The sequence below is a fragment of the Chamaea fasciata genome, unplaced genomic scaffold (genome assembly GCF_029207755.1).
Source record: "Chamaea fasciata isolate MVZ Bird 193981 ecotype frontalis unplaced genomic scaffold, bChaFas1.0.hap1 SCAF_7, whole genome shotgun sequence".
In the NCBI taxonomy this organism is placed as follows: Eukaryota; Metazoa; Chordata; class Aves; order Passeriformes; family Sylviidae; genus Chamaea; species Chamaea fasciata.
Window position 1 is genome coordinate 57,426,685 of NW_027094092.1, and position 24,226 is coordinate 57,450,910.

General features: G+C 46.1%; 2 protein-coding genes across 2 annotated transcripts in view; one reads left to right on the forward strand and one right to left on the reverse strand.

The window, feature by feature from the left end:
• MNAT1 (MNAT1 component of CDK activating kinase) overlaps nt 1-10,445 on the reverse strand; it is a 116,521-nt gene extending 106,076 nt beyond the window's left edge. The window contains exon 1 of the mRNA XM_066189016.1: nt 10,331-10,445. Coding sequence (XP_066045113.1) covers nt 10,331-10,419 — 89 coding nt within the window. The 5' untranslated portion in view covers nt 10,420-10,445. The remainder of the gene's footprint in view (nt 1-10,330) is intronic.
• Nucleotides 10,446-11,413: 968 nt separating this feature from the next.
• SIX4 (SIX homeobox 4) lies at nt 11,414-22,794 on the forward strand. Its single transcript, XM_066189015.1, has 3 exons — nt 11,414-12,460; nt 13,824-14,512; nt 16,928-22,794. The coding sequence occupies exons 1-3, from the start codon at nt 11,631-11,633 to the stop codon at nt 17,722-17,724; spliced, it is 2,316 nt and encodes a 771-aa protein (XP_066045112.1). The 5' UTR covers nt 11,414-11,630; the 3' UTR covers nt 17,725-22,794.
• The last annotated feature ends 1,432 nt before the right edge of the window (nt 22,795-24,226 follow it).

Here is a 24,226-nt window from a genome sequence, read left to right on the forward strand (position 1 = left end):
ATATACTCACCGTAAAAATTACCTAGCCACTAGTTACACCTACAGATTGCTCAGCTCCTAAATCCCCACAAAGATATCGGGTGTTTTTACAGATAAACACATGACACCCTCAAGTAAGACAAAGAAGTTAAACATTTGTCTGCCTGTACATGTCTGGGACCAGAGACCTTCCTCCTTCAGCCTGGCTCTGAGGGCAGCTCTTGCAATACATCTAATGCCAGTGCCAGACTTTCCTGCCCAGTGAGACCCAACACTTCCCATTCTGGCTCAGCAGTCGGAAGGTGTCAACATTGGCCAAACCACTCCCTTGCCTGCTGCTGTCTAGGAACATCAGCTCTCCTTTGCCACCCTGGCAGGGACTGGCAGTCTGGCCACACTTCTTGGAATTAATTAAAAAAAAAAACCGAAGAGCACAACATTCTTGGGTACTTTCACCTCAACACTCCTTCTTAAGAGGAAACCAACAAAATACATTTCTTCTCACTCTGTCCCATCCCACTATTTCCTAATTCCCAGCAGAGCCACTTAACTTCTCCAAAATGTTAAAGAAGTTGTCATGCTCACGTTAAACCCAAGATTCTGCAACTGCTTAGACATAATCTAACCTTAGTGCCAGCCACTGAGGCAGGACTGTGTGGGCACAGCAAAAATCCTCACCTCACATTTCTCTATTCAAAGCCAAAATATTTATCAGAGATGACTTCCTCATTGTTCCTTTGTGACAGAGCCATCTTGTTCTCACTGGTCTGAACTTACCTACATTCCACACAAAAAAAAAACCTGCAAGAACTTCCTTATATATTGTCTCCCCCCACACGTTATATTCAAAACAAGAACAATTCAATATCATTTTCAGAGCATCAAAAATGTTTTTAGCTATGACAAAGTTTAATTCTGTCACACAGAGCAGCAGCTCCTGCTAAGATCTTTTCTCAGATCTGGTCTCATCAAAATTAATTCTTGCAAAGTACTTTTTAAAAAAGAGAAACAAGGCAAATGTCTTTACAAAATTCAGATCACTGTTAGGACTGTTATTTGTGACTTTTACTGCAGCCAGAGTGGTCTGTTAGGAAACATCCACTGTTCCCTGAATATCATCAAACCAAAAGAGGGAACCAGCAATATGAAACAAAAGTGTCCTCAGTGCGAGCTCAGCACAGTGCCTGTCCCACAGTCTGTTACTTTCAGGGAATTGTTCTCCTTATTTCCTCACCAGATATAAACAGTGGAGTACCCAATTCAACTTCCAAAACGCTCACCTGGCTGTTCTTCAAACCTCACCTTCAGTTGTCCAGGGGGGGAACAACAACCAGCCAAAGCCCCAGACAGAGAGCATACACACAAATGCAACTTCTGAGTACTCCACCAGGGCACTTCTGGATCTGCTCTGCTGTGAATTTACAGTCACCAAGACACATGAGCTTTCTAAAATGACTCAGGAAGCTATTTGCTTAATTTCAGAAATATTAAACCTATGCATATGGTTTATTAATATCTGACAGCTAATGGAATCACACGGAAGCAAGCCCATCGTCCTTTCTCCTCACAAACCCACAGAATTATTGGCTTCAATTAAAATTAAGTAGATGCAATTAAAAGAAAGAGAAAAGAAAAACCTGCCTAATATAAAATTGTTTAAGCAGCTCTTGTGTTTGGCTTCTTTTTGAGAAGCACTTGTTTTCACCACAGATTTGCCACACCTGTGTCAGACCATTACCAGAGCCACCCCTAACAGGGTGAGCATTTACCCAACCCAGAAGGGGCCAAGCATCTTGGAAGACTCCTCAAGCTGGGCACCCCAACTGATTTCCAGGACCACAGAATCACAGAACGGTTTGGGTTGGGACCTTAAAGATCATCTCATTCCAATCCCCTGCCATGGGCAGAGACACTTTCCACCAGAACAAGATTGCTCAGAGCTCCATCCAGTCTGTTCCTGAACACTTCCAGGGATGGGGCAGCCACAGCTTCTCTGGGCACCCTATGCCTGAGCCTCACCACCACCACAGTAAAGAATCTTTTTCTAATAACTAATCTAAACCTGCTCTCTTTCAGTGTGAAGCCATTCCCCCTGTCCTGTCACTGCATGCTCCTGTAAAGTCTCCAATCCAGGCTGCAGATTTAAACAGACTGAATTTTCAGAACCAAGGAAAAAGAATTTACTTTTCCATTTGCTGACTGGAGAGACAGGATATAAACAACAGCTTTCCTTTTGCCAAGGTCACAAGGAGCAGAACCGTAACTTAAATTTCCAAAAAGTACTTCCAGGGAATGAAGAGCTCTGTGAGCTTTGCTAAGCAGACAAGAAGTATTACCAAGCAGACATGGCAATTGATAGCTCAACAGAGAAAAGATTTTCTAAATATGCCAGTTTTAAAACAAAGGAACTAAACTGAAGCATTAACACCACTTCATCAGAAGTATCAAGACCATGACTCAAAGTCAAATGTAAAAGCAAACATTCACTGTCAAAACTGGATGGCAGAAGGAAATAACCTCTTGGGTATTTCAGCAATGATTTAATCACCTCCCATGACTAACTTGCAGAGACTTTGGAAGACTAATGGGATAGAACTGGATCCAAAGATCATCTAATCCCAATTAATAAAACCAGGAATAACTCCAAAAAGACAAAGAAAAAAGATGACATAGATTTTTTATTCCCCAAGAAGTCAGGAAAAAGCTTTATTTCAGATGGAATACATCCCACTTAATATTGGAAAAAAAAAAAAAGCTTCTTCCTCTGAAACAGCAGTCAGGCTTTGATTGTGCAATTACTTCAATCAAGCATCAGTTAAAGTCTCATAGTTGATCTGACAAAATGAGTAAAAACCTCCCTGATCTGTCTCCCAAGCCACACAGAAGGAACTAAGAGAATTCTCTCAGAGGTGGAAATTATTTGGAAGGAAATACATTTACATAGCTCTCATTGCTTATCTCCCCAAAGCAAAGTAGGCATACTCAGGACCACACCAAATTCCCGTTCTGGTTGAGATTTTCAACGGCATGTAGTCCCAATCTGCTTTAATCCACCAAGATTATGCATGTTTTTCATACAAGCAAGGATTTACCATCCAGGAATATAAATTGAGGTGTGATGTGGTAGTAACAGCAAAAAACCAAACCTCAGAGACAAAACAGAGCACTTGCTCTCCCAGATAAACCAACCTTTATAGCACAAAGCTTCACAAAATGGTTAAAAAGGCTAAATTAACATTAGGTTAATTTAGCCTTTTTAATTAGGTCCTTCCTTCCACCCTATTCCTAGCTCATTTGTAGGCAGATTCCTTCAGATGACCTTGCAGCACCTCTGATGTCTGACTAACCATCCACAAGCCACTTCAACTTGCTAGTTCTGCACAAACAGCATTAACTGACAAAATAAAGAGCTCATTTTTCTGCCAGGTTGGCAAATTGGATCAGCTCCTGCAAGGGTCTGGTAAGTACCAAAGCCTGGTGGCTCTTTTCCTTGTGCCTGCTGCCTGCTCACAAATCTTGAATCCACACTTCCATGGCTGAACCAGCACACTCACACTTGTTTGTGCTCCAAAGCCCACACACCACATTTTTCGGCCTAAAAATCATATATATCACAGCCAACCTTTATGTTTACAAATGACAGCCCTGAATCATTGTCCTTGTATATCTTGTATTCAAGGTGTTTTCTTTAGGAAAAAAAAAAAGCTTGCCAAATAAAATCCAAATGCGTATTTAAGCCCCCATAATTCCCACAAGCCTAAATTAAAAGTTACAGGTCTGACAGATCTTCACTGCCTACCTCTACTTTAGACTTCTTCACTCAAATTAACTTGGCTGAAACACAGTTTTATGTTATTTTCCACAGTCTCCAGGGCTTCCCCCCATCCTAGAAGAAAGGCATTTTCTTGAACCACACTGCAGAGAAGAATGCAGCAGGAAGCCAAGCCATCCTTGCACTTGGAAGGGGTTTAAACAAGAAGATTCCAAACTGTTTTCCAACAAGTCCAGCCCCACGCACTGGCATGAGACCCCATTCCCCTGAATTCACCAGGGATGTTCCTACTTTTACCTCCCAGGGCAATCTGACAGCCACAAAACTCCAAAAGCTTCTGACACGAAGATAAATAGGCAAAGAATGAAACCTCTGTTTGTTTCTTCATCTCTGCAGCCGTTAATACGGCAATTAGAGCTCTCCAAGGATGCACTTCCCCCCTAATGAATCCCTGGAAACACCCTAACAGGGTGCAGGGCAGATTAGAGAATCCCCACAACACAACTCGGTGAATTGATGTCTCCCCTGAGCAACACAAAGCTGGGCCTTGAGACGGTAAGCTTTTTTACACCGTCTTCGTTTTGAGGCCTTATTAACAAATTAAATGAGAAATAAACACATCTCCCTTTGGGAACAGGAGAAAAAGAACCCTACATTTTAGTAAGGAGCCCAGACACCTTTCCATAAGTCTCCTGAAGACAGGAAAGAGACCAGAAAAGCTGATAATAAAGCAAGTTCATCAACTACCATCTAAGATTGTAGCAGAACAAACCCAAAACTACCAAACTGGCAGCAGCTGAAATTGAGCTTCCCAGTTTTCTGTGGAGGCTGCTCTGGTCCCTGAGCCCTTGTCTCCCACAGATGTCAAGCTTGGAAAAGACACTTCACCCAGACACAACAGCTGGAATGCCACTGGGGAAGAAAAGAAGTTTCTTTGCTTTTGCTGGTCTGCAGACACCCACATTTCCTCTCTCTACAAGCCAGGATGGCTCACAGGTAGCTGGAGCACCAGGACTGACTCCTAAGGAAGAGCTCTACACACCACTTTCCTTTCTTCTCCCTATAAAAGGCAGTGGGATAACAAAGGCGAACCAGCAGTCCCAATTAACTACCTTTTGTACCTAACATTTTTGTGTCTCCTTGTTGGAGACCATATGGTCCAAGTTTACAGCCAAGAATAAATCTCTTTACTCACTCCTGTTTGCAGTAACAACCTTAACGTTCTTTTAATGCAGGTTTGGGTGGAGGCAATTCCTTTCCTCTCTATGTGAGTAAATCAGAGGGATATGCTTAACCTGCCTCCTAAAACTCAACACAGGCCATGAAATCCAAGTAGGCAGAGTAAAAGATAATTCATGGTCTCAAGTGAAGCCAGGTGGATTACAACTCCATCAGCAAGCACGCACCCAGCATCTGCATGCTTAGAAAAGGTTCTAGGAATTGTCCGAAAAACCAAAAATTGTCATGCATGCACAATGGATTTTGAATGTAATTCTTGAGTGAACTTCTAAAAGAAAGCAAAGCCATCAGTGCACCTTAGAAACTAAGGCATTACAGGGCTTTATTCAAGCATTGCTCCATAATTAGACACACTTTTCCCTGCACAAAAGTTTTTTTAAAGCCAAGTATCTGATGCCTTGAACCTCTGTTATACTTAAGAAAATAAACTTTAAAAGACATTCATTATTCTTGAACTAAGCATTTCCTTACTAAGTCCCATCCTAGAACAACTTTTAACTGCTAATTTATCATCCTCCCTCCCAGTGACAGGGAAGATTTATAGTGGAAAAGGCTTATTTAACATAACTCTGATGCCAAAAACACATGGTGTTATACTTTTGGCAATATTGGTCAAGAAGCAATAACCATGGAAAACAAACTACTAAGAAATAAACCCCCCCAAAAACCCCATTCCCCAAAACTGTAAGGCTTGGCAAGATTCTCTTGGAATAAACTGCAGTGGAATCTCAAGCTTGAAGTTGTTTATAAAAGACCAAATGACCGATTTCATCCTCTTGTAGCCACCTGTCCATCCCTTATCTCCACTGCAGCACTGCTGTGCTTATCAGCACTCTGATCCCACTCTGCAACGAGCACATTCCAGAGCCCCACTGCCCATGGGAGAACTGCCCATGCCAAAAGTGCAGCATTAGGAGAAAGCCACTCTGAGTTTTCTGACACAGGGTAGAGATGCAAAGGATGAGGGAGGAGAAGTGCTACCTGCGTGCTGCTGCCAAAATCCAGCACCAGTCTGAGGGTCAAGGTCACAGTAAGGAAAGGGATGGAAGGCCAGCACAGGGAATTTCACACACAGCATCTACCTCAGATGAGATTTAAATCAATGAACTGAGGAAGAGGAGAAGAATGAAGAGCTAAACCTCTAAAGCACAGGATTTCATAGCAAGAAGAACCTTCACTGCAGCCATCTGCCAAAAAACAAAGAAAAAACAGGACGTCTGTTGCTCAACAAGTTCTCAGATAGTCTGAGGTGTGTTTTTTACATATGAGGTGAGAGGAAAAGAAAAAGAGGAGAAAAATTAAAAATTTATAAAAATTATACAAGGAATGGCTCTTCTAATTTCATTCTAATCAGAGGGCAAGAACCACCTAAGAACATCAAAGTGGAAACAACCCGGCTCATGGAAGGCACAAGAAGACAACTCTCACAGTTCTTCAGAAGGGAAAAGAGAGTCACCAAATTAATAAAATGAACTCATGGTAAAACCACAACCTTTCTGAAACCCAGATGAAACAAAGATCTGAAGCTTACAGACAAATCATCTCAGCTAAGTAAAGGCTCTTCAATTGTTTAAAATTCAAGGTATTTTGCACAAGTACAAATCACATCACTGGGAGTCACTTCATCAAGTGAACAGCACAGAATAGGAAAGGTCAGGGTTTTAGGAAAGAAACTACCAGGAAGCAGCACTGAAGGTAAAATGAAAATATCCCTTCAGAATGCCTGCAATGCAAGAAAGAGCAGCTGAAGCAGGAGCACATTAACCCACTATTCAATGAGAGGGAAAATCTCTAACAGATGATGCCAAAGCACTTGGGGCATTTTCTACATCAATCTCCACTCAGTAAGATGGATTAGCTGGCTAATGTAACTCATAGCACAGCAGAAGGAGGAGGAGCCCAAGCTAGAACTGGGAAACACATTACAGAACTGCTCCAAGCCTCCCAAGCCAGCAAAGCCACGGCTCTGGATTTTCCATGCAGATTTATCGGCACCCTTCAAACAAAAAGCACCACAAAGGCAATGTGCTTCTGCAGACAGCTTAATGAGCCTCCATAAACCCAGGGACCTGTAGTCCATAAACCTGTGGACTGTATCCAGGGGTTACAGCATTAGGAGCACTTCAAGGTTTTCAAATCTGGTAGATGTAATATTTACCCTCTGAAAACTGACAAAAGCAGTTTTGGATCACCTCTGCTTTCTGCATTAAGTTCCAACAATCTAAAGAAGGACTAAAGTACCTGTCTCTAAAGAGCAGGAGACAAGTACACAGGAAAACACAGACCTGAGTCAGCCTTACCATCAGATCCTGGGAAGATGCCAAAATAACCTGAGAAAAAAAACCTATCTCCTGCATATTTCAGATAACAGAACAGATGAGATTCAACACACAATTTCTCAGGAAAAATTTTATCAAAGGAATATAAATCCCTCCAGTGACACAGTAAAAATACAGGTAGTGAAACAGCAACTACAGGCAATACAGTTTTGGTATAACTGGACTTTTGACACTCTCAAACTGACAGTCACATAATCTGAACAAAAGCGGAACACACTGAAGTAGTCGGAGGTGATTAGAAACCCACACCCAGAGATAAGCTATCATTACTTCAGTCAGAGAGAAAGTTGGGAGCAAGCCCATTCACATGGTTCTAATCTTTTCACATCCTCCACTGTTACAGAAAGTAACCAGGGGAAGAGGGTTATTTAGCAATGAACTTACTGCAGGCAACTTCATGTTTTGCTCTGCCTTCTTATGGTCACAAGCAACAATTCCCAACATCTCCCAGACATTTTGTCCACAAACCACACACTGGAAAACATCAGGATGTTAACAGAGAAGGATCTCAGCTTCAAAAATTTGGATGGAGGGTCTCAGAATCCAAAGTCACTTGAAGCAAGTGCAAAAGTCACCTGAAGTAACAAGTTGGTTAACAGAGCAAAAAGGTAATAATAATCAACTGCACAACATAACATGGAAAGCTAGCTTGAATTCCGCTCTGCCCACAGACATGCTGAGTGCTAAAGTGCTAAAGAACTGGGGGCTTATGCTCAACATAAATCAAATGTATCACTGCAAAAATAAAACCCACACACATCAAGATTCATTATCCTCCTGAATGAAATGCACATATGAAAAGAAGACAAAATAATTTTGACCCAGGCTGCTGTACTAACAACTCAGATGGAACACCTGTCCAGCTCCAATAACATGCAAACCAAGTGGAAAAGGCCTAAAAAACCCCAATGAGAATAGCCTCCAAGAGTAAGAAAAAAAAATTTAAACATGACTGAAGAGAGGAGACTGAAGCAATGGGATTTCTTCAGAGTGAAAAACACCAAAGTGAGAGCCTCAAAATATTCCAGACACTCCTACAAAAGAGAAGTAATAAAGAGCTCACAAGTGCATAAAATTCACGGTAGAGTTCTTAAATGCTTCAGTTATAGCAAATAAGTTTAGATGGGAAAGCAGGAGTAGCATTTTCAATGGTAAGAACAGCAAAATACCAATATAGATTGACTAAGGATAAGTCTTCATTAGAAACTGATGTTAGCTCATTCGCTTTGGGAGCTAATCAAACGTTCCTTCCTTGTGACTGAAATATAGTGAATATACGAGAACAAGCGTCAGTTACCTCCTTTCATTCACAGGTTGGTCATCTGAGCTTCCAGCTCCTGGATGAGTTACTGTGGAAATTTATTAACCATTACTAAGAGACAACTTCCAGCATGAAGGCTTTGTAACACTGTACGGAAACAATAACTGATTTACAACCCTGAGGGAGCTCTTGGGAGGAAAACACAGAGGAAAAGTGGCACACTTGAACCACATCGAGATGCAGAGTCCTTAATTACAACAAAAATAAACCTAGAGATCCTACTCTGCAGCAGAGATGCAACCAACAAGAGCTGGGGGAAGCAGAGGCAGCCCTTGTGCAGAAACAAGACATGAACATCAGCCCCAAACACAGCGTCAGCAACTGCACCCAGGAAAGCAGAAAACACCGTTAATTGTTTTAAGCAAAACGCAGCTACAAAAAAAAAAAAAAAAAAAAAAAAAAAAAAAGCCCAAAAATAACTGAGAACCAAAGCAGGAGAGCAAACTGAGACATGCTGTCCTCTGCTGGAAGCGCCTCTGGAGGAGCCTGAAAGCACATCAGGACCACTTTGATCAAGTCCTTTGATCTTTGGTGATCGAAGGCGTCATTTTACACCCGCACAGCTTTGCCTAAACGGGGCTGTTGATTTCTGAACTCCAGCTAACGCTGCTGTCCCTGCACAGACAGCACTGCTGGCACCAAAGGGACACTCCTGAGGCCACCTCTCCCACACCGTCATGGCGAGAGAAGTGCCTGCAGGACCACAGAGAATAGGGAACTGAATGAAAAGTAACACTTTTTTTCCTAAGACAGTAAGATAAATTCTTTCCTGTGATTGACTTCCTTCATCCTGTTCACTTACAACAACGTACCAAGGCAAGCAAAAGCTCTTAGACTGCATCTTTTCACTGTAATTCACACAGTTTAAAAATACACACGTCACAGGGAAGGCGACAAGACAAAAATAAAAAATACAGAAAGGGCTGCTACCGCAGTACTGGACTTCTATGGTGCACATCCAGGAAGAATTAAGAGCGCAGCCTTTTAAACTTCCACACTAACTAAGGACAGCCTCCAGATCTGAAAATGAACGAGTTCAGGCTATTTGTGACTTAAATCAGCAAGAGCCAATACTGGGCACTGTCTAAGAGTTGAGTTTTGGGGGGAAAGGGAAAAAAAGTAATGCCTGTTCTTGGGGGGGGAAGCAAATTAGAAAAAAAATCACGAGCGAGTTAAGACTCCCATCAGCACAGGTCCCCAAGAGGATCTTCCAACATTTAAACGAGCACGAAACCTTCAGCAAAGCACTCTTCATCCAGCAGAATTAACACACTAAAAGCACACAACAAAACGCCTTTTCTCTTTACCACTCGAGCGGGGTTTTAAACAAGAAATGTTTCACTCCATGGGAAATGTATTTTTCCCTGCTTCGCAGCCCGAAGCGCCGCAGCCCCGCGGGACGGGAGCGTGTCCCGAGCTCCCGCCGTGTCCCGTGGGTCCCTCCCCGGGAATTTCACTGCAGAGAAGACACCGAGTCAAACCGGACCCGGCCCGGGCTGACAGGGACCCTCCGGTGGAGGAAAGAGCCGCCTCACAAACGCCGCTCGGCTCTGGCGGAGCCGCTGTCGCCCCCACCCCCGGACCGGCCCGGGGAGCGACCCCTTCCCCCAGGCCGCGCAGAGCAGCCGGGGCTCCGCACCGCGCCCGCTCCCGCTCCCCCCGGGGCCCGGCGCCACTCACAGCGTGTGCCCGCAGACGTTCACCATCAGCTTCAGCGAGGGGTTGCGGTACTTGGTGGTCTTGCAGCGCGGGCAGCCCAGGTCGTCCATGGCCGCCTCCCGCCTCCGCTCCCTCCCCCCGCCGCGCCTTCCGCCTTCCGGTGCCGCCGCCAAACGGCCCCGCCGCCGCCCGGCGCCGCCCCGCGCGTTCCGGCCCCGACACCGCCCGCCCCAGCGGGAACGAGCCCGGGCGGCAGCGCCGGCCCGGCGGCGGGGCTGGGGGTGTCCGGGCCCCGGAGCTCCGCTTGTGACAGGGCCAGACGGGGGACGCTTGCCCATGACCGACCAACACGAAGCACGGAACCAATTACTTCGGGAAAGACCACCGTGTCAACCAGACCATGGCACTAAGTGCCACGTCCAGTCTGCCCTTAAACGCCTCCAGGGATGGTAACTACCGCCTGCGTGGACAGCCCACTCCAATGTTTAATCACCCTTTCCGCGGAGAAATTCCTCCTAAGGTCCAACCTAAACCTCCACTGGCGCAGCTTAAGACTCTGTCCTCTCATCCCGTCGCTGGTAGCCCGGGAGGAGAGCCCGACCCCCCCCTACAGCTACAGCCTCCTTCCAGAGAGTTGCAGACGGTGATAAAGCCACCTTTATTTATAAATCTCCTTTTCCCCAGGCAAAATACCCCCAGCTCCCTGAACCACTCCCCACAGGACTCGTGCTCTAGACCCTTTCCCAGCTCCGCTACCCTTCTCTGGACTCGCTCCAGCACTTCAATGACTTTCATGACGTGAGGGGCCCAGAAGCGGACACAACAAAACTCCCTCACCCCCAGCAGCGACAGCACTAGGAGCGTTTTAACCCTTCCCCTGGCAGGGAGAGCCGCAGGTGACGGAGCCGCCGCTTCCCGGGGGCTCCAGGTGGAGATGGGAAGGGGGGGGAGCGGAGAGAGGAGCGCGGCCGCTTGATTGACGGTTGCCATGGAGACGCCGTCGCCCCGCCCTCCCGGCGCGGCGCAGCCAATGGGCGGGCGCGGCCAGGGCAGAGGTGGGCGGGGCCACATAGTCTTGCGGCGGGTGCGGGAGTCGCGGCGGGGGGAGCGGCGGAGCGCGGCCGGGATACAGCAGCGATCCCGGATGGTCACTGCGGGGCCGGGGGAAACCTGATCGGCTAGAGCAGGAGGAGGAGAGAGATAGGAAGGGGGGAGAGGAGGAGAAGGGAACTCGGGGGGGGGGGGGAGGGAGGAAGAAAAAAAAAAAAACCCTCACCAAAAAAAAAAAAGAAAAAAAAGAAAAAGGAAAACAAACCGAAACATGTCTTCTGCCTCCCCCGCCACGGACGACATCGTGATCGCGGTAGAGATCAAGGAGGAAAATGTGATGGAAATGCTCTCCGAAGCCCCCGACGGGCCCGCGCCGCCGCCCCCTCCCGCCGCTGCCCCGTTCCCCATGGAGCATGCAGGCTCCGCCGCAACCGGCGAGGAGGGAGCCGCGGAACAGGTACTGCTCCATACGGAACTCCTGGCCAGGAATCACCACGCTGCCTCCTCTCCCTCGTCTTCTTCCTCTTCCTCCTCCTCCTCCTCGCAGACCCCCCTGGCTTTCTCGCCGGACCACGTCGCCTGCGTGTGCGAGGCGCTGCAGCAAGGTGGGAACCTGGACCGCCTGGCCAGGTTCCTGTGGTCTTTGCCCCCGAGCGATCTGCTACGTGGCAACGAGAGCCTGATGAAAGCCCGGGCGCTGGTGGCTTTTCACCAGGGCATCTACGCCGAGCTCTACAGCATCCTGGAGAGCCACAACTTCGACTCTTCCAACCACCCGCTGCTGCAGGAGCTCTGGTACAAGGCTCGCTACACCGAGGCGGAGCGAGCCCGGGGCAGACCCTTGGGAGCGGTGGACAAGTACAGGTTGCGGAGGAAATACCCCCTGCCCAGGACCATCTGGGACGGCGAGGAGACGGTCTACTGCTTCAAGGAGAAGTCCCGCAACGCGCTGAAGGAGCTCTACAAGCAGAACCGATACCCCTCGCCCGCCGAGAAGCGCAACCTGGCCAAGATCACTGGGCTGTCCCTGACGCAGGTCAGCAACTGGTTCAAGAACCGCAGGCAGCGGGACCGCAACCCTTCCGAGACGCAGTCCAAAAGGTGAGGGAAAACTTTTCCTCCCCGCCCCCTCTCCCGCCTGCCTTTCCCTCTCCCGGCTCTTTCTTCCCTTGCAAACATGGCGCTTACCTTCGGTGCGCCTCGTCCTCCCCTCCTTCCTCCTCCCCGCTCCCTCGTTCCCAACACACCCACCCGGCCCGGGCGTGCGAGGCGGCGCGGGGAAACTTCCCGGACCCGCCGCCCCGCGCTCCCGGGGGAGCTCCCGGCACGGGGGAGCCGCGGGGCGGACTCCCGGGAGGGGACGGGACGGGGGTGTTTGTTCCCCCCGCTCCTTGTTTTTATTCAATTGTCGCGCCTGACAGAGTTAATCATTGACGGCCGGAGGACGCGCGGGGTCCCGGCGCTCCCTCTGTTTTGAAACCTGACTCGGGAGCGGGCCGGGCTCGGGTTTCAGCGGGGGAGCGGGGCCGGTTCCCGGGGCTCCCGGCCGCGCCGCGGGGCGGGAGAGCGGCCCCGGCCCCGCTCCTCCCGCGGCTCGGGCTCGGCTCCCCCCGCCCCGCGGTGGGGGCGCGGGCAGGTGGAGGTGACCTCCCCGCTCCCGCCCCCCGCCTTCCTCCGGGAAGGGACGGGAAGGGGGGAGAAAGCGCGGGGAGGAGGGGGGGGGGGGGAGGAAGGGAGCGGGGAGAGAAGGAGGGAAAGCGGCCGGCGGAGGGGGCCCCAAGGCATTTCTCAACCAAGGGCGCGATTGTGCCGCCGCGGCCCCTCTCCGCGGGACACATCAAAGGGCGAGGGGGAGGGAGAGGAGAGCGACCGAAAAATGCAGCCGAGGGCGGACCAGTCAGCGAAAAAACCCGGCGCAGCCCCGGGCGGAGGCACAAAGGCCGCCCCCCCCATCCCTCCGTCCCTCCCCCCGGCCGCCGGGCACGGCCGGAGGTGCCTCCGCCGGCACCGGGGGCAGCGCGGGCCGGAGTCTCCCCCTTCCCCCGGAGCGGGGGCGGCACGCTGAGCCCGGAGGGTCCGGCGGCGCTTCCCGGCCTTGCCTCACCTCCCAGCGCTTTGCCAAATGGCCGCGGCGGGTCTCACACGTGTGGACACCCCGGGCCGGCGGAGGGGGGCCCAGGCAGCCCCCTTCGGTCGCCGGGGTGGAGGAATTTATTTACAACTCCATAACCCAGTCTGTTAAGTTTCTCCTTTGGCGAGTGTTTGGTTTGATGTGTTCTATTCTAAGAAACCTCTTCTCTTGGCTTGAATATTCATTTAAAGTGCCTTGTAAAGGCAAAACAGAGAAAAAAAAATTGTTCGTGGAAACTCTCACATGGTTGTGTTAAAGCAAGGAGTCCCCCTTGGTGTAGAGATCCTGGCACGCCGTGGTAATGCAATGTCATCTCTCCATCTTTTCCCATAGCGAGTCAGATGGCAACCCTAGCACAGAAGATGAATCCAGTAAGGGGCGTGAGGATTTATCTCCCCATCCACTCTCCAGCTCATCCGACGGCGTAACCAGCCTCAGCCTCCCCGGCCACATGGAGCCTGTCTACATGCAGCAGCTTGGAAACACTAAAATAGCCTTGAGCTCGTCTGGTGTCTTGTTGAATGGCAACCTCATGCCTGCCAGTACCTCTCCTGTCTTCCTCAATGGTAGCTCGTTTCTTCAGGGACCCAACAGCGTCATACTCAATGGACTCAGCGTGGGCACTTCGCAGACTGTTACCTTAAACTCGCCCAAAACCGCGTCCAGTGTTGTGAGCAACGGGGTGTCCATCACTGACATACTGTCGTCATCGTCGTCAGAAGATGTTAAAGACTTCAAACTCCTTCAGGCTTCGGTCCCCAATGCCACAGCAGCCTTCAGCCCTAGCAACATCCCAGTCACTTTCCCAGGATTGATACCGAGCTCAGAGGTGAAAAGGGAAGGCGTAGAAACTGCTGCTTCCCAGGATGGAGGCTCCGTAGTTACTTTTACTGCTCCTGTCCAAATAAACCAGTATGGCATTGTCCAGATCCCCAATTCAGGAACAAATGGCCAGCTGCTGAACGGAAGCATTGGTTTTTCTTCTCTGCAGCTGCCTCCAGTTTCTGTGGCAGCTTCACAAGGTAAAAGCTTTGCCTTTTGCAGTAAGAGGTATGAGGAAAAGTTGGAATCAGGCACACTTAGCAGTTTAGAAGCTGTGGTCTTTTTCTTCCAAGGTACCAACATTGTATCTCAGCCATGGCCACGCACAGAACATCAAATAATACCGTTTGCCTCCCTTTATAGTGGGTTATGCTGGTGGGCTGACTGTTAGGTGAGGCTGAGCTCCTCTGTTAAGAGCATGGAAGGAGGTCTAGTAATTTACACCCCTTTCATCTCATGCTGTTCACAGAAGTCTGTGATACGAGTCTTCACAAATATCTGTAAATTTTATGTGTTTCAGTAACTCAAAATATTCCCCATTTGCCACTGAATTCTTTTAATGAGAAGATTCATAAAAATGAAAATTATGTCAGCTGGAAATTGTTACCGTTGTTGTTCTTGTGGTGGTTGTTTTGGTTTTTTGTTTTCTTAATGAAGGCATTTCACAAAAATACATTTTGAATTACTGTAGACACAACAAGACCGAGCAGTTGCTTGTACATTTTCTGTTCCATAATTAAGAAAGATTAAACTTGAGGGAAACAATAGAAGTAAGCACTAGCTCGTAGATATAAAATGTGAGGCTCTTTGGATAAAACTGCCCTCGGTCCAAGGGAAATATGTCATCACAGGTTCATGTGCCAAGTGTGCAGGCTCCTCCCCAAGTTTGCTTTAGAGTTGGTCTTAACATACCAAAGTCTGAATCTTGCAGCTGGCCAGGAAGAATCTCAGGGAGCACAAACCTAGTTCTGGATCCCTTTTTTTGAAGCAGGTCAGTTAAAAAACACAGTTGAACATCTTTGGTACTCATTGGCCACCTTATCTTTGGTTATGAAAATGATTGAACTGGGATGATTCTCTCTAGTTGCAGGAGCTGTGAATACTGTAATGAAAGTCAAATTGTGCTCCTGTGCTTCTTTGAATTTCATGTGTATAGGGTGTGAATTGTCCTTGCTGAAGCACAGGGAGGAACACTGGAGCTGTGCAACCACATTTCAAATGGGTGCACAATTATAAGGTCCTAAAATGTGTCACTCACAAGCACTGAAAGTTACTGGCACATAGTTTAACCAAGATTAAGGAGAGAAGACATTTAGTCTGAATGCCACCTGTAATTACTAAAGCCACTTAATCCACATGCTCCAAGGCATAAACTAACAGCCAGCAAAGGTGAGAAAGAAAGTTCTGTCCTTTTAAGTCTTGTAGGACTATTGTATTTGAAAGTCCTAAGATTCATAATAAGCTCTTCTCTGACCATTTTCCCCATTGTTAAAAATACTGACTGCCCACTGGAGAGTGATCCACCATATCTTTGGTGCGGAGGAAAGTTCTGGTTTTCTTGGATGAATAGCTGGCTGCCTATTCCAAGTGAAGCATGCTGCAGGCTATTTCAAGTAAGCCAGTAAATAATACTGACAGGTAACTTCAAGTTACGTGGCTTTATTATTCTAGTTTACCCGTATGCATAACTTCTTCCAAAAAATGGTCACTGATTAACTGAAATTAATAGGGAACTAAAATAGTTTCCATGTGAGAAATTCATCTTTGGTGCTGTTCTAAAATATTCAGCTGTGTCCAACTGTAGCCTCTTATAATTAAACTGCTTTTGAGAAAGAGAGGTATTCCAAGTGGGACTCAGCCCCATAGCCAGTATTTCTTATTTTAGGAATTACCCTAATGACAAGTGACATGGCCACGTCCAGTATAAACAACTTCAGGTCATCTCTGGCCACCTCTTCTTGCTTTGGCTCACAACATCACACGAGCAGCACCATGGCTTTCAGCAAGGGCAGGCAGTGCTGGGTGACTTCACACCATGGTGAATGTGGTAGGATTAGGATTTTAGAAAAACATCATAAAGCAAGGTGAAAGGGAATAGAGCTGAGTGCTTGAGTATTGCCTAGTCAGACTGATAGAAATTACAGGTTTTTCGTGTTTTCTGTGCAGGTTGACTCGGGCAGGTTCTGCCCAGCAGTAGTGGATTTCATGTGACGTGTCTCCAGTTCCCACACACAAGCTGTAGTCTGTCACTGAACTATCTTTAATAGCTTTTCATGCTTCTATTCTTAGAAATGGAGTGGTGGCAGCTAGTGAAGGCCAAAGCACATTCATTTTAGTCACATGGCTGGGGACTGTTTGCCCCTTAATGAGGGTCTGAAAGATACCTAATCTAATATACCAGAAACTTTTTTTTTTTGCTTTCTAGAAGCAACTTTTATTAACAGCATTGATTTCTTTATACTGAGTTTTCTCTCTCCTGAAACAAAAATTGCTTTTCAGTGTTGCATGAAATATTAGTGTATGTGTATACTGCAAAGATAAAAAAAGACCAAGACTGCATAACTCTCTGCCAGCTGTAATCTCTGTTTTCTTTTCTTTTGCTTCCCTTTCCCTAGGTAATGTTACAGTAAATCCCAGCACATCTGATGGAGGAACTTTTACAACTGACTCTTCAACCGTGCAGCAAGGAAAGGTTTTCTTCAGCCCCCTTGCTCCGAGTGCAGTGGTTTATACAGTTCCCAATTCAGGCCAGGCAGTAGGATCTGTCAAGCAAGAAGGACTGGAAAGAAGCCTGGTGTTTTCTCAGTTGATGCCAGTCAGTCAGAACGCACAACTGAACGTCAACATGTCTTCTGAAAATCTATCCAGTGCAGGACTCCAGTCCCTGGCCTCCTCGTTAGTGAATGTAACGCCCTCACATAATTTTTCCCTCACACCACCAACTCTTCTAAATGCTGCAGAACTGAGCTCTGGTATCTCGGAGAGCCAGTCCATGTCTTCACCCGTGACCAGTACCTCTACGGTGATATCCATCAGCAACACTAACTATGCAACCCTTCAGAACTGTCCCCTCATCACCAGTCAGGATCTGTTGTCCATTTCCACAGCACAGCCCGTGCTGGGAGAAATTGTTTCGACGAGCGGAGACCGTGTCAGCCACCCCCCTGCACAAGTGCACCAGGATTTTGGCAGAGAGCACAGGTTGGTTCTTCAAGCCGTGCCTGATGTCAAAGAGAATTTCTTACCTAATTCTGAGAGTAAGTCAACTAGCAGTTTAATGATGCTGGATTCCAAATCTAAGTATGTTATGAGTAACATGGTTGACACAGTCTGTGAAGAACTGGAAACGGACAAAAAAGAACTTGCCAAACTGCAGACGGTTCAGATGGATGAAGTTATGCAAGACTTGTAACTTCTTTCTTTTCTTGCTTTCTGTTTTAATAGATAAGTCTCCTGTTGAGCCCCTAACAAACACCTAGTGAGGTGTTCGTGGGTTTTTTTGTTTGGTGGGGTTTTTTTCATTTAAAGAAACCAGAAGAACATTTAAGTGGTCTGAATCAATGTACAGAGGAATCTCCGACAACGGAATTAGGTTGCCACGCTTGGTTTGCATGCAGTATTCTCTTTTAAGCAGATTAAAGGAGAAAGAAAATGGCCAGGGCAAGTACTGAGGAATGGGTACAGGTTTGGCTACCAGATACTACCCTGAAAATTTAACTTGACTCTCCATAGTACAACATACTCTTTAACAGTAAGTATACACTCCTAGCTTCAGACAGAAAACAAAAATCTCACTCCAAAATGGTAGAAACAATGCAGACATTTTTTTTTCTGTTTACTTCCAGTCCATGGGCATTGAGAGATTTCTAAGGAACTTCAGACGATACCTCTCCGGCTACTTTTATGTTGTTTGAGGTTAAGAAACAACAAAATCATAATATTGTTACTGGTATGTTTGCTTTATTTCCGGCAGACTTGCATTCAAACCAAAAATCTCACATCAATCATGTACAGGTTTCTAAATGCTACAGCTAGCATTTTGTCAGTGCACCAGAAAAGGCATCGTTTGAAACTCTTAATTATGCAATTCAGAAGCTTTCTATCCAGTATGAATGTAAATATTGTTTCAGTTCTTATAAAGGAGACTTTTTTTTTTAATTAGTACAATGGATTTTATTTATGGTTTATGTTCCCTTTCACTTTAGACACAATGCATTGGAAAGGAAAACATTTTCTGGCTTTTTAATTTATTTTATTGTTTGAGCAGGAAGTAAGCGTAGTTATTTCTGACAAGGTTTTACTTTTTTGTAGTTTTTTTTTTTTTTCCAAGCAATAGACTGTAAAAGTAAAATGTTAATCACACTGAAACTAGAAAATTAATTCCCAGTCTCACAAACCCAGGAGGTCACTGTTTCTACCCCCTCTGTCTTTGTGTTCAGGGGTTTTTTTTGTTTGTTTTGTTAGTAATTTGCGAATTAGTTGAACCCTTTTGTGTATTTTTTACAGAATTCCACGTGCCTTTCTTCCTAGTGGCCTTATCTTTGTTACTAAAGCACAGTGGCAGGAGGAATAAAAACACTGATTTGCGGATATCCGTCCTCAGGGCCAAATCCTGATGCCTTACTTCTGCAAGTAGACCCAGCTGATTTGGGTGCCCCTGCTTGCACGAGTAAGAAGAGGTTTAAGAGTCTTTTGGACATGGTGGGTGATTTTTGGACATCGTGACGTTTCCTGGCAGTGCAGAGAGCCGAGCGTGAGTCCTTCTGCACCACGTCAGCACAACAGGAGGGGTCTGCACAAGGACCACAGGGCTGTGCTGAGGGGAAGCTCTTGGCTCCAACCTCAGGCAGATGAGCAGGGAAGGTTGGATGTGCAAGGCAAGGAAGGGAACCCCATGTTTACACGGGCCCATTGGCCAAACAGCCCGTGTGGGAGGGCTTCAGCTGCTGGTCGAGCAAGGCCCCCATCCAGGAGTGCAGTTGAGTGTGTATTTATTTATATCCTCCCAGGAGAAGCAGCCTGGGGGATGATGGTGGGGACTGCAGCAGCCCTGCCTGGCTGAGGATGGGTGTCCACACCTTTCTCCCTGGGGACAGCAGGAGCAGGTGGGCTCTGGGCAGGTGGAACAGATGATCTTAACCTTTCCTCCAGAGGACTTTTTGTAGCATGGAAAAGCACATCCTTTAAGCTTTAAAATAATAAGAAGAATTCAGATGTACAAAAAAAAAAAAATCCTCGTGGGTTTGGTTTTGTTGTATTTTATCCTAATGTGAATATATACAGTAACTAAAGCATGTGTTCATCCTCATCAGGGGCCTGGTCCGAAGCCTTTGGAAGGCAATGGGAAATGTTTTCATAAGCTTCTGTGGGCTCTGAATCAGGCTCAGGACAAAAAAAGATCACTGGTAAAGGACAAAAAAAAAAAAAAAATGGGAAGGAAAGACAGTTGAGGTGGCATATCCCAGTGTGTTTGTCTTGGTTTTAACTGGTTCCATGGAAAGCTTTTGGGGAATGAAGGTTTTTCCGTGTGCCATGAGCACGGCATCGGCATTCTCCCTGTAGTTTTGCACAGTGTTGCGTATTTTGCAAGGTTTTCTCTGGAACCATGAGGCTGAGCTCTATTGGTGAGCACTGGAGTCCACACGGTGAGCCAGAGTCTCCAGAGCTGCAGAGAAAAATGCAAGGGAAGGGAAGAACAAGTGTGCAAGGGGAGCACTTGCAGCTGTACGGAGTCGCTGACGCTCTGCGGGCTGGAGCAGCCCATCAGCAGCAGTTGGCTGTCCCCACGTGCTCCCAGGCAAGCAGGGTGTTTGAGGCAAGCTCTTTAGAGCAGAGATTATCGCAAGCAGGACATGGAGCTGTATGTTCCCCTGGCACAACTTTCCCTGCCGTTCCCGGGAGTTCCGCGTGAGCAGGGAATCGGATAGTCCCGAGTTCTAACCACTCTGCTTGTTTATCTGTTTGCTGGGCCCCAGCATGAGCAATCTGTTTCCCACCTCTTCTTCACCCATGTAACTAAGATGGTGATGACAGTAGCTGTAGCTGTATATGCTTTGCATGAAATCATTCAGCCATTTGGAAAATTAGGAATACCCTGTATCGCTGTCATTTTAATGGAGAATGTGTACTTGGCTCTGAAGGAGTTGATGGTAGATTAACATTTGGTCTGTGAAGCTCAGACTATGTTTGGAAGCAAGCTAGGGAATATTTCAGAGCAGTTGTTGGTGTGATCATCTCTCATAACTGAAGAGACCGTGGTGTTACAACAGTACCTGTTACTTTATTTTTAATTTTTCCTTCTTTGCATTCGTTGTGTTACTGAGGCTCTGAATTCCATGCCTTTTCTGCACAGTTGATGTGAAAAACTGTGTATGTTGTTACAGTGGCACATTTCTTGGAGTGTCTGGTACTTCTAATAGGAGACTTCCCACTCTTCAGTAGGAGTGGAGGATGTACATAAAAGCAGTGTTTTGGGACAAAGTAAGATTAATCTATTCTAGTCTTCCAGATATCAAGTAACTTCTTATTATCTTTTACTCTTTCTTTCTTTCTTTCTTTCTCCCATTGAAAATAAGTGTCATTCCCTCCAGATAACGTAGTTACAACCTCATGTTTTCTGCGGGTACATATGCACAATATAAAGACTCATTGCACGGTACAGTGTGTTTAAAATAGAAATTTAAATAAGTAGTTTTATTCCTTACAAGGGTAAGTTTTTATTTTGTGGCCCTCAGGCAAGCAGGCTCACTGCTCTCAGTAGACAGTACTCAAAGCCCCAAAAAGTGTCCAGGGCCAGATCTTTAGCTGCTGTAAAAGAGGCATTGCTCCATTGATTCCCAAACCAAGGATTTTTTTTGTGGTGTTTAAGGGATTTGGATGCTGGTCTCCCACACATGGGAAGGCAGTGAGTGTCCAAGCCCCACAGACAGCCCTTATTATCACATTCTGTTGTTTAAGTGGAAGGTATGTCTACCTGGCATACACATTTCTTCTCTTCCCTTCTCTCTGTTATGGATGAGAATAAAGGATCATTTCAACTTCACATATGTTTGTAACTTCTAGGTCCACTGGAAATCTTACAGAAAACATTGCCAAATTCTACTGCTTTACTAGTCCCAGGCTCAACTTTGAAAAATATGCCTAAAGTTCAATCAAATTCTTACAAAGCAATGTTAAAAACCCCTCTCTTCTTTACTACTTTCGATTAAAGAAGCTGCCTCTGTTTTACCCAGAGTTTTGCGGAAAACCAGAAACACGTTGAATTGAATGCTCTGCGTGGACTATTTGCAGCATTATCCCTGTGGTCTTACCTGCAAGGACATTTCAGCAATGTAAATCACAGACATCTACTGGCCAGGTCCTCAGCTGGGCTAAACTAGCACGTTTCTATTGACTTTAATGTCCTTTCATGCCAGCTGGGAATATGGTCCATTCATTTCACTGCTGTTAGGTCAGGGACGGATTTGGCCCAGTACACAGTGGCAGCACAAACCAGAGCGCAAGGCTGACACTTGGGTAGAACCAAACAGTCTTATCAAAGCATATACCTCTTCCCATTTACTGCTTTCCCCTACCTGTGGATTCAGGAAGACTCATTCAGAAAGTGACTCCACCCAGAAGTGAGGCCGGAACTGCCATTACTACTCTCAGTCTTAGATTGATGACAATAATGGACAGGTTCTGACTTCAAATCATGCAAAATCACCTCAGTAACGATTTTCAGTTAAATGAATCAGGGTGGAATTCGGCCCTGTGTGCACAGGAGCTTTTCATGTGCATCCAGTGTCTGTGCACTTTTCTTAGCAAGGGCAGATGAACAAGAGGGTGCATCCCTCCAGTATCATGTGAAATATGTGTGCAGGGCTCTGGGGACATGAACTGCCCAGTCCTTGAGGTAGAGAAGAATGTCAAATCATCAAAAAGAATAGTAATTTTGTAATTATGAAAACAAAAATAATGCTATTTTTAAAAGCAAGGATGCCTGAAGTCTTCCTGTATCTCCTAGCAGTTATTATCTTGAAGGATATTTTATACCTTAGTTGTATGTTTCATATAATTTAAAACTTGCTTCTTAAATTTCTGAACTCAAGGAGGGGGTGAATCTTCTGGCTTTCAGGATTCACATTCAGAGGATATTCGTTCTTTTGCTGCATGTACTGTTTGTCCAGAACTAACCAGTTTTTTTCTCCAATATGGGTTTTATTGTGCCTTACAACAAATATTAAATTTAAGCGGAATGTAACGCGTTAGAGGAGGGAATAATCAAGAAGACTTTACTGCACTGTTAGGTGATGCTGCCCCAGAGTGTATCATCAAACATATCTGTGCTTAATTACCCAACCAAAGAGATCTAAAGTATGTATGTTTGTTGTACTGTAATAGGGGTTTGTGCCTGGACAATTAAGTGTTTTATTTGTATTCTGAGATGATGTGAACTTATTTTTCTAAACACTATACTGAATAAACTTTATATTTATACACATCTTGTGTAAATATTTCTGTTTGGATGTCATGTGAGGGCTTTGAATTTTGAGTTAGAAAAGCAATCTGAAGTAGAAACTTGGCTTCTAATGGCTCATCATGAAAGGTGATGGCAACTAGGAACGCCTGTGCATGCCAGGGGTTTGATCTTAACCCTGTTTAAGCAAGAATGAAACTTTCTGTTGACTTGAGGGGGTTTTGTTGGAATTCTAAACTACTAAATTAAAAAACATAAATCTCATACCTCATATTGAACCTATTTGTGTCTCAAACCGAATTTATACCATAATTAGTTAGATACTATTAAAATCTATTTCCACCTGCTGGTTAGGACTAGTCAGTATTTACTTGTAGTTCCCATGACACTGGCATGCTTTCTATGTCAGGGGCTTTTTGGGGGTAGGTGTACTCCTATTTTCCAAATTCCTGTTTGTTGAAATTTTTCTTTAAAATGTTTCACATAGTGTCAGACTTGGTTTTGGCAGCCTTTTGAGAACAGCTTGAAATGTTATGTTCCCTTGATATTAAAGGATTTTAACACATTACCATATTACTTCTGATCTGTGTTCCAAGCACCAGGATTGCCTGGTTATGATTTTGATGCCAAAATGAACGACAGTAAATCCAAATGGACTAACCTGTGCAGGTGAAATAGTTTCCCTCACTGAAGTTATATATACATTTTAGAGATAAATAACAGCCTGCACACGCCAGCAGGAAAACACCCTTCCATCCCCTTGAAATGTGTTTAGGCCATAGGAAGCAAGGTGAGGTCAGAGATATTTTTTTTCTTTAATAGATACAGTTGGAAACATGATAATTATGATTTTCTTACTCAGTAAGACATTACCTTGGTGCTTTTCACCATTCCTCCACCTTTCCCATTCATGCCGAGTCCTGCTGGCTCCTCGCAGCTCAGTGGCAAAGCACAGGGAGAGGACAAAGTCACCTCCCAGCCCGGGGAGAGCATCTCCCTTCTCTGCTTGAGGCTGATGAGACTCTACAGCTGCCAAAGTAAATCCAGTTACCCGGGAGCAGCCCAAAGGCAGAGCCAATTCCCTCGTTGCCCAATTCCTGTTTCCTTCCCAGAAGCAGCGTTCTTGGCTCAGTCCTGTTCCTGGTGCTTCCCCTTGCCGTGCCTTGATTCTGCCTGAGCGCCAGGTCTGGAATGGTGTTTTCCTGCCCTGCAGATAGAGAATTCCAACCTGATCCCCGGGCAGCAGCTCTGTCCCAGCTCTGCTTGCAGCAAAAATCTTACTTGCATTCAGGTAAAGTCTGTGTTCAGGCTTAGCAGAGGATGTTCTCTGGAAGATAAAGGACATCAAGAACTAAAGTGTACTGGGGCAAGCTCCCAATCACTCATCCGTTCCCTGCAGGGGAGTCATTAAGGGATGGTTTTGTAAAACCTAAAAGCCATCCTTCAACCTGGCTGG